The 10,616-nt window shown below is 36.2% G+C and overlaps 2 protein-coding genes across 6 annotated transcripts; one reads left to right on the top strand and one right to left on the bottom strand.

The window, feature by feature from the left end:
- On the top strand, positions 1-5,016 carry LOC103482798 (uncharacterized). Of its 5 annotated transcripts, none has more exons than XM_008439132.3 (3): positions 1-187; positions 1,307-1,342; positions 2,375-5,016. In XM_008439132.3, exon 3 carries the CDS (start codon positions 2,702-2,704, stop codon positions 4,712-4,714), a length of 2,013 nt encoding a protein of 670 aa, XP_008437354.2. In that variant the 5' UTR covers positions 1-187; positions 1,307-1,342; positions 2,375-2,701; the 3' UTR covers positions 4,715-5,016. The 5 variants fall into 5 exon arrangements, with proteins under 5 accessions (XP_008437354.2, XP_050945853.1, XP_008437353.2 ...); XM_051089896.1 differs by having other exon boundaries at positions 1,307-1,416; XM_051089898.1 differs by lacking the exon at positions 1-187 and adding an exon at positions 263-410.
- An 869-nt stretch (positions 5,017-5,885) lies between these two features.
- Positions 5,886-9,863, bottom strand: LOC103483075 (aluminum-activated malate transporter 9-like). The gene is made up of 6 exons (XM_051089899.1): positions 9,432-9,863; positions 9,186-9,326; positions 8,122-8,391; positions 7,506-7,657; positions 7,189-7,335; positions 5,886-6,614 (listed from the first exon to the last, which is right to left on the bottom strand). Exons 1-6 carry the CDS (start codon positions 9,718-9,720, stop codon positions 6,045-6,047), a joined length of 1,569 nt encoding a protein of 522 aa, XP_050945856.1. The 5' UTR covers positions 9,721-9,863; the 3' UTR covers positions 5,886-6,044.
- Positions 9,864-10,616: the final 753 nt, after the last annotated feature.

Below are 10,616 nucleotides of genomic sequence, written 5' to 3'. Positions count from 1 at the left end.
GTTACATCCACTCGTTTCGAGCATCTCTCTATCTGTGTATATGCATTTTGTATGTCTCTTTCTCAATCTAACCCTTTGCCTCTCTATCCCTCTCTTCCATCCTTCTCCGCCGGCGCCTTCCTCTCCCCCTTAAATTCTCCGTCTTCTCTTCCCCAAATCGCCGCATGAATTTCGATCCAACTCTCAGGTTCTATTTTTCTTCTTCTACTACTTAATCCTTCTCCTTCCTCTGTTTCTCTTCTTCAATCATTTCATTCGTTCTTCTATCTTTTCTTGCTTTCTTTCTACTTCCTTCCGTATTCTCTCTCTTGCTCTCTTTCCCCTGAATTCTCGGTCTTGATTTGTTTTCTTTTTCTTTTTGGATTTCTTTTGTTTTTTCTCCTGTTCTTGTGTTGCTTGAAGCATGGAAGGTATTGGGGTTTTGGTGTATGAAGAAGTTCTTGTTTGTTTTTGTTCTGTTTTGTTTTTTAATTTTCTGGATTCGTGGACCCTGCAAGTGAAAGCGGTTTGAATTATGATTTGGGGGTTTGCTTTGCTTTGTTTTGTTTTGTTTTGTTTTGTTTTGTTTCTTCTCCATCTTTCTGGTCATTTCTGTTTGTGGGTTTGAATTTGACATGCATAGGATTTGGTTTTGGTTGTGGTATGCTGAGGATTTGTGAATTGTGAGTTGTGAAGCTCCAGATGTACTTCAACTAATATCGGATTGTTTTCTTTTTCTACCCATCATTGAGCTAGCTTTTATTTGAAATGTCGACGAATCTACTCTTTTGGTCTCACTCTTGACATATCGTCGAGCAAGTTTTTTGTTTTTGATTAAAGGAACAAGTGGGGTTTTATTTTATTTTCTCTGTTAAAAATTTGGAAGATAATTAAGTCGAAATTCCTTCCCTCCCCTCGTTTTTTTTTTGTTTAAAAAAACGATATTCAAGTTCGAAATTGTAGCATTAAGATGCTCTGTTTGTGGTTTACGTCTTTAGTGAGATTTCATGTCTCACACATCTGCACTATTACAGCAATCAAATAGTCGGTGTATTAATTATGGGATGTTGGCTGGTTGTTTGTTTAATTATTTTTCTTGTACTTTTAAGGTACTTTCTAGGATCCTTCTACATGTTTTGTGTTATTCGCTTCTGTTCACTGTAATCAGCTTGATTTCCTAGAAAAGTTTGAATAGAAGCAATTGGTTGCTTTCTCAATGAGATAATAGCAATAGGTGGAGGTGTGCAGTTTATTTAATATTTGATATGAGTTTTTTCCCTTCATTTTCTGTCACAACCCCTGTATAATTTTTTTTTTCATTTTGTAGTTGATCCTTACCGTTCTCAGAAGGGTTCAAGAAAGAGTGAGCTGCTAAATACATTTTTCCTTTGGTTAATGTTATGCAAACCAAGGATCCTCTTTTGCTTTCGCAAATAGGTTATTAGACTGATTTAGTTTTTTTCCCCATCGAGAAAAGAAGTTGAAATCTCTACTCTTTGTAATTCGGTCTTATTCAAAATTTTGTATCATTTATGTGGAAAAAGGATACGCCATTATTCTCTTGCTAATTACAGAGTCCTGCTGTTTGTTTGAGTGTGCATCGATCAGTATGCAGTTTCGCTCTTTCGATTTCTACCTTAACCTTCCCATGTATATTTCCTCTTCAGTTAATGTTGGTTGCTTGATCTATGACGGCAGTTAACCATCTTCCTTCACGTTTATTTTATTCTCTCTTTTAGAACACGGTGGTGTAGTTATTTTATTGTACTTTGTGTGTGTGCGTGTGTGTGTTAGGGGAGTTGGTCGGGAGTTATTTACCAAAAGATATACACCCATTTGAGAATTTTTGTTATCTTTGCTGACTGAAAATCTCACCGTATTATACTTTGTCCATCACAATCAGTGTATTGTTTTTCCCCTTATTTTCTTTCCTATTTATCTGAACAATTGAATTACGAAATCATCAATATAGTTGTTTCTTGTTTATCTATGATTAGAGCCTGTTCTGGGGTCCAGAAACTATTTGAAGCATTTTTCTTGTTTGTAAGAACTATTTATTTAGTGGAGAGATTAGGTATTCGATACTCTCCAAATAGAAGTGGGCTTGCTATGATTTTAAAGTGGGACAAATTAAGTTTTGTTAGATTTGGAAAAGATCCGTGCATTACCAAGGCAAGGACTACTCAAATTGAAATGGTTGTTTATCTCTTGATGTTTCTCTGGTCTTTGAAATTATTCTGTTTTTGTGTCCTTTTTGTTTCCGCTTAAAATTCCTGAATATAATAAATGATAGATCAGGGAATAGGCTTTGGGAGGAATCTGGTATTTTTAGTAATATGATTCTTTTTTACTACTTTAAGTATACATTTTAATCAACTGTGTTATTTGTGTACAGGTTGATTGATAACCAATACGCCTCTTTAGAAGTTTCAAGTTTCCTTGGACTGATCAATATTTGGTGCATCTGATACGCTAGAGGTCTTATTGAATTCTAAAAGATGGACCGGTGTGACACTTCAGGATTTGTTAGCGGGGGTGGGATCTTTTTCAGAAACAATTGATCCTTGTTCCTTAGCTTCTTCTTCTTTTTTCTCGCTCAACATAGTAGAAAATAAAATAAAACTAGTTCCATAGCTTTTTATTTTTGAATCCCGGAAGTCAGGCAGGCTGGTCTATTTCAATTATAATTTGGTCTCGGTAACAATATTTTAGCTGTAATTTAATGGGCTCAAGCTTCCAGAACTTGAATTTTGCTGCCAATTATTCGTTGAATGTATTTAAGATTTTGGGGAAGTCTTTTCAAGATGGAAAAACTGGAGCTGAAGACAGTGCAGACACCATTCTTCGACTTGATTCCACTGGATCTTCAGTTCCCTGTGGGTCCATATCAAATGGGATGAAAAGGAAGTGGAGTTTGGTTGAGAAATCCATGGGTGGTCAGTCAGTTGGGTCTTCCTTATCTCTTGGGTTTGTTCATTCCTCTAGTTCTTCTGACAGCAAGGGGAGTTCAGGAACTGCATGCACCAGAGTGTCTTCTGCTAAAGAAACTGATGAGGAATCCTCAATGGCACTTGATCTGGATTTTTCTCTCAATCTTGGTAACGATAGGGTAGCTAGCCCTAAAGAACCTGCCAGTAAGCCGCTTAAAGTACAGAAAGTTAAACCAAAGGTTGACTTGGAGTTAAGTCTCTCAACTGGGCCATCTGAATCTGATGTCACTTCAATTTATCAGGGTTTCCCCTCCCTTCAGTTGTCAATGGAGAAGCCATTGGCATTTGTTGAAACCTCGAACACAGATGATGGAGAAACATCTTGTTGTTGGAAGCCAGGAACTGCCCAGCCAGTCATGCCTACCTCATTGAATCCTCAGGTTGGCTACATTTTTCCCCCAGTTACTGAGATAGTGATTCCACCTGCCAATGTTCCAGACCTTTCCTCGAGCGTTTTAACCATGCCAAAAAGCTCAGTCACCTGTACTTCCGGGATAACACAACAGCAGCGTTTTAATCGTAGCAGTAATTCTAAAATATGCCAAGTTGAGGGATGTGGCAAGGGAGCCAGAGGTGCTTCTGGCCGTTGCATATCGCATGGTGGTGGTCGGAGGTGTCAGAAACCGGGATGCCATAAAGGGGCCGAGGGTCGCACTGTATACTGCAAGGCCCATGGAGGTGGACGAAGATGTCAACACTTGGGTTGCACCAAGAGTGCAGAAGGACGCACAGACTATTGTATTGCCCATGGTGGAGGTCGAAGATGCAACCGTGAAGGATGCACTCGAGCAGCAAGAGGGAAATCAGGATTATGCATTCGCCATGGTGGTGGCAAGAGATGTCAAAAGGAGAACTGCACCAAGAGTGCGGAAGGCCTCTCCGGTCTTTGCATCTCTCATGGTGGTGGTAGGCGATGCCAAACACCTGGGTGCACTAAAGGGGCACAAGGGAGTACCATGTACTGCAAGGCTCATGGTGGGGGAAAAAGATGTACGGCTCCTGGTTGTACAAAAGGTGCTGAAGGGAGCACCCCATTTTGTAAGGGCCATGGTGGTGGAAAACGGTGTGGATTCCAGGGAGGTGGCATTTGTACAAAAAGTGTCCATGGAGGTACCAACTTCTGTGTGGCTCATGGTGGGGGCAAGAGATGTGCTGTTCCTGAGTGCACAAAAAGTGCTAGGGGAAGGACTGACTATTGTGTGCGTCATGGTGGGGGAAAGAGATGCAAGTTTGAAGGGTGCGGCAAAAGTGCACAAGGAAGCACAGATTTCTGCAAGGCACATGGTGGAGGAAAAAGATGTTCTTGGGGTCATCCAGGGTCTGAGTATGGCACACAACCCTGTTGCCCATGCAATTCATTCGCTAGAGGGAAGATGGGTCTTTGTGCACTTCATAGTGGCCTTGTGCAAGATAAGAGGGTTCATGGGGGTGTCTCAATCGGACCTATAATTCAGGACCCTAATCTCAGCAAGACAGAGAAGATGAAAGGAATAGTTGGGGAAGATTACATGAATGAAGATCTTATCAAGGTAGGAGGCAAAGTTGGTCCAAATCTTGAGCAGTTTGCAGGCAGTGAAGCAGATAAACCATCGACATCCGTTCTCGTTCCTGAAGGTAGAGTGCATGGCGGAAGTTTATTGGCAATGCTTGCTTGCAGCTCAGGACTGGGATCAACCAGTAGAAATGCAGTTTCTGGTCCTGATCAGCCAATGGAGCATCACATCATCCCTCGTAGTTGGGTGTGAAGCAATCTCAGCCTTTCTTTTATGGGCCATCCTGTGTTGGTCGGTAATGTTGGTCTCTTTCTCTTTGTTTAGTATCTGTCAATTATAAAGCTTGTTATTTATTTGTCCAAATGGAAAGACTCCTTAAGAGTGCTCTATATTGAGGGGGGCAAATTCTAAGTATTGGGTTGTTGGTTTGTTCTTTCTTGTATATATTTATTAGATAATGTATGTCGAACAGGCTATCAATACAGGTCAACAACCTGTAGGTTTGTTAATGTTGTCATTCTGGTTATGGATAAAACCCCTTTTTACTGTGGTCATCGTTTTATCTTTCCTTTCTTACCCTCTCTGATCCTCTCGTCTCATCATGGCCATTAACCTTTTAACTGGGATCAAAATTTTGAATTAACTAGATATTGTCCTTTAAGCCACTATACTGTTGGTTATGGCCGATAGATGAAAATATTTGATTATAGATATGTATGTGCACTCTCTAGATTGTCCCTTCTTGCTCATATGATGGGTAGTTTCTTCTAATTATTTTATTTATATCATAGAACTTCGTGATTACATTGAAATTTGAAAAGTTGGCCTTTGTGCTTTTTAGTTGGCTTACTTTTAGGATAAATATTGTTCATGGTCAGACTGTTTTGAATCAGCTCGTCTCCCAGCGTCTCTTTGGTTTTCTCTCAATGTCACCATTTTTATGGTTTCACTCTGCAGTTTTTATTTTCTTTAATGCTTAGTTTTATTTTCTAAATAGTTTAGTTGGTTTATACATATGCCATGAATTGATAGCAAAGGTCTCGTAGAGGTATTATGGGGACATAAGTTTTAATATTGTGTTACCTTGACAACCAAATATAGTCGCACCCGGTGATTCTGTTGAAGATAGTCAAGGTCAAGTGTATGTGTGAAGACAGTTGGAATTTCTCTTTGCTTTGACTTACCTTTTCTGCCTCATTATTCATTCTCGCATTCAGTGGTACGAAAATTCAGAGTTCTATAGAACCATTTAAATTTTTTATACTTCCCTTTTCTGATCCTGGATGCCTAAGGAAGCATCCATTATCCAAGTGTTTACACATATTTATTCAGCACTTGCGAACACTTATTTGTATGTATGAATAAACACTTAAGTCTCCAAACACGTTCCAATTTGGTTAAGTTGTGTAAAGGCAAGGGGAAGGAAAGGAAGAAAGTGTAACGATTTCCATTGGAAGTTATATGGGTTTTGATACATGTTTCTTGAATCTTGTCAAGCTAAAAAAAATACTCTCTTACAGCATTAACATATTCAATCATTTGATCTCATTTCAAATATGAGCTTCTACTTTATTCCCACTCATCAATGTTCTTCATTGAACTTAGCCATCCTAGATAGCTCATCCACTGTCTCAACCAAATAGTCTAGCCTAGCCACAAACTCAATGAGCAAGGAAGTAAAGTTAGCCAGTGACATGGCTGCAGTACTCTCCAGCTTCCTCATCCTCGGCAGAAATTCGATGGCAACACACCTGCCATCATCGAACACGTCCATTTCCCTCAACGGCCACGAATGCTGCCTTCTTGACTGCTGCTTCCTCACTAAATCAACACCATGTGTATCCTGCTTGTTTAAACTCCTCTTGGAGCCATTGCTATCAAGCTCAGCTGACAAGCTTGGAAGATCGTCAAGGTTGCCCGACGAGGTGGTTGAGAGACCTATGGTGTCGCAAGTGGGAGTGAGGAGATAAGAGTGAGTGTCAATGGCACGTTGGAGCTTCTCAGCTGTGCTGTGAACATCCTTTAGTTGAGAGATTTTGATAGATTGTTTCATGTTGTCGATGTCTTTGCCCAAACTTCTCATTAGCTCAGCTGCTTGATTTGCTACATCTTGAATCTCTGATTTGAATGTGATTCTGAGGTTATATGGAGCCTACAGTAGTGTAATAAGATTAGATTATATCATTAAATTTTCGATACATTGAGTTTCCAAACAGATATTTTGATCTTGAGGATTATATTTTTTTACATTTATTTTATTGTTTGATATTTAATATTACTGTAATATCAAACAAAAAATAAAGTTGAAAATTCAAATATTGTTTATTAGATACACAATTGGATGTATGGAGATCTACTAGATGGCATTTAAAAATATGAGTAAATAATACTGAATTGGAATCCATATTCATTCATCATTTTGTATGAGAGAATCGTTTCCCTCTCCACCCCCACTTAGTCCCATCATTTTCATTCACATGTATAAAAAAAACTCTCCACCTATACCTATTCTACCATTGAATAGGTCAATAGATTAAAATATGTCTTTTCCCACTTTTTTTTAATAACCCTTTAGTTTTTTTTTAAAAAAAATTATTATTATTATATCCATGTAAATTTTCATGTTTCATTATCTACTTTCTGATGTTGCTTTCAAGAACCAAATTGGGTTTTTTTACTAAAATTAAAGTAGGAAGGAAACAAGAATAAACTTTGAAAAAAGAGACCTGTATTTGAGAGTGGAGGACACCATATAGAGCCATAACTTGATAAGCACAGTATCTCAAAACTGCTCCAACTTTAACGTACTCTCTCCATGGATAAAAGAATTGCTTGAATCTACCATGTGGCGGCTCCCATTTTGCCGATGTTGCCTGCCATCGTAAGAGTGTGTTTCGTTTAACTTTTTAAATAGTTTTGAAATTTCTAATATGTTTTTGTTAATATCTTCCATGCTTGCTAATAAATAAACATACGAGATTAATCGAAATCATCTTAAAATCACTTCAAAATAATGTAAAATATATATGATATACATATATACCAAAGTGTCGAACTTTGAAGAGGAGTTTAAAGTGGCTTTGCATTTCTTGTAGGCAGGTTCATCTGGGAACTCATCCATTACAGCCTTCAATGGTACTTCTTGATCGATGTTTTTCCATTCCTCCTCATCTTCTAAATACTTCTTCACACATTCTGCCAATTTTTGTACTTCAAACAAACTTACAAACGACATTTTCGATTGTAATGACAAGAGTATAGTTGAAATGTTCTTAAAAAAGGTTATATATATAATGTTCTCAATCCAAAGTTCAAAGAAGTGTTCAAATCTCCCATATCTATAGGTTGAAAACACCAAATATTGTATTTGAATTTTTTTAAAGAAAGAGATTAAATAATAATAATAATTCAACCAAATTAGTAAAAGAAAAACTTGTTTGATAGTACTTTGTTTTAGTTCTCAATTTTTAAATTCATGCTCGTTTCGGTATTTAAATACAATTCTCACATCATCAAAGTTGATTTTGAATGATCAAAAACATGTTGAAGAGGTGATTTTGAAAATGACAATAAATAACCAACTCCTTCCCCCAACTTCTCATAAATCCTTTATCAAAGGAAACTGAAAAAAATTAGGTGAAAGTGAAGACGATACACACCTTGAAGTGAATCAGCGACGGAGTTGAAGGCAATGACAAGATCGTTATGGAGCTGATGACCAGCCCAAATAGGAAAAACAAGAACATTTACCAAAACTGCAACAAGTGCTCCAATGGCGATAGAGTAGAGACGATCCATGGCAATTCTAAGTGGATTCCCCATTCGATAACCAGAAACAACTATCAAACAATAAGTGAAAAGTATAACTCTAAATCCATATTCATATGGAGTTAGGCTTGGCCATTGCTTCATCAACGTTGTTATACTTCCTGAAGTTCATTCAAATTTATAAACATTATGATCATCACCGTATCATATAATTATAATTCTATTTTCAATCATATCCAAACTATATTAGTCGATATATCACTTAAAATTATTAACCCTAAAATGAGTTGTTCATGGTAATAATTACTTTTTTATTTACTAGTTTTGTATTGTTTCAATCTCTATCCATTTATTAGATTGAATGTCGATCTGGGTCGACTCTATTAGATTGATTTGATAAACCTATCATTGATCCAATTCAAATATGTATGCATGGGTGTATATATAAATTTTCATGGATTAATTATATTTTATATTAGGTAAAAAGTTTTGATTTATCTTGCATTTGAATCACCATTTAATTTTTTCAACTCAAGAAATTCTCTCACGTGGTTGCCAGTAGTACTCCATTGTCATTACTCGACGGAAAAAGAATTTCAACAAAGGAAGAAAAGAACAGAAAAGAAGGAGAAACTAAGTGAAAAGTGGATTTAACATAATACAGTTTGTTAGAATAATTAAATCAACAGTAGATTACCTAAAAATTTAAATCGATAAACACCTCAAATTTAAGTTAAAACTTTAATTTAATTTTCTTGAATTATTTAAGATTAAATTATCATGAGTGTTAATTTAATTTAGATTTGGAAGTTTAGGGGTTAATGAATTTAATCTTAAATTCAGAGGGTTACAGTAGTCAAAGCTAAATTTATTATTATAAGCCAAACTATGGTTCGATAGGATAAAACTTCGACTATGGTTTGGACGTAAAATTCACTATTTTGCGAGAAATTACCTACTAAGAAAATGCTGATGCCAATGACAATAGGTTCACCAGTTGAGCCTGTGAGTAAAGCAACTTGAGCAACACCAATAGCCAAGGCTCCAGCCAGCAAACTTCCAAGTGCCCTATTGAAACCACGATTGAAAGTTGCACCTTAAAAATACAAAACTAGTGTTACATCATAAATTGATACACTAAAATCTGAAAATTGGAAAAGAAGAGAAAAGATATACTAATATATATAATATATATACAAACCTACTGTATATTCGAACATTATGGCCACAGTAATGATAGCCCAAATGATATTACTTCCAAACACATCATAAGGTGCTTGAAAAAGTATAAGCAAAGACACCAAAACGACAGCCAAACCAACTTTTAATGAGAATAATAATCTATTTCTATCTTCCTTGCAAAAATCCAAAACACTCCTAATTCCTATCGAAATGCTCGAGTTTCCCAATTTTCCACCCGATTTTGTCCATTGAGGTTCGAGTTTTGTTTCGATGGTGTCTATGACGATACTACCCATTTTTCCATTCATTCTCAAAATCAAACCAAGTACTTTTCAAATTTGGGTGATTTTTGGTCTTAGGAAGAGGAAGAGATTTAAAGGGAATAGGAAAGTGGAGGGAAATTTTAGGTTGATTTGTGATGGCATCTAGAGGAAGATTTTGTATGTTTTGTCAAGAGAAATGGACATTGATTTATAAGGAGGGGAATATTAATAATACTACTAATAATGGAAGAAGCAAATTTTTTTTTGAAGAGGTAATGAATGAAATGGTGAGGATAAGAAGATGCCATTAAAACTCAATAATGCATCAAATATTATATATGGAGAATTAGAATATAATTTTGCATGCTATATTATTTGCATGCACATATATTTCCTTCACAAAACTTTGGGAGTTAATTTGCATTTGACATCAACTTTTCTCTCTTAGAAAAATATCTTCAACTAGTGGCAATATGGGCATAGTTAGTCCATGTTTCAAGAATGAATCAACAACCATTATTATTATGCAAAATAAGATGCTTCCTTTGATCTTGACTTTTTATTTACATTTTGCTTAGCTCGTGACTTTCTGTTTGTCTTTTTTTTTTTGGAACAAAAAGATTTAATAAATGTTAGAGATTGAGATTTATTTTTAGAAAATATGGTAAATCTTATGAGGTTTATTTTTGAAGTTGTGTGATTTGAAAAGATAGAAATGAAATAATAGATTAATTTTCTTCTTGTAAATTAAGACCACATATGACAAAAAATGCATGTTTGAGGAGACAAATCACTTGTCAATATGTTACAGAATTGCTATATTATTCTCGAGAGTAGCATGTTTTTTCTTATTGCGACCATATAGCTAGTGTTAGCCAATATCCATTCCCTCAACTTGATATATCATGTTTCTAACTAAAAAAAAAAGTTGGTATATCATG

Source organism: Cucumis melo, chromosome 9 (genome assembly GCF_025177605.1).
Source record: "Cucumis melo cultivar AY chromosome 9, USDA_Cmelo_AY_1.0, whole genome shotgun sequence".
NCBI lineage: Eukaryota > Viridiplantae > Streptophyta > Magnoliopsida > Cucurbitales > Cucurbitaceae > Cucumis > Cucumis melo.
Note: the sequence above shows the minus strand (reverse complement) of the source record. Positions and strands in the feature narration are given on the sequence as shown.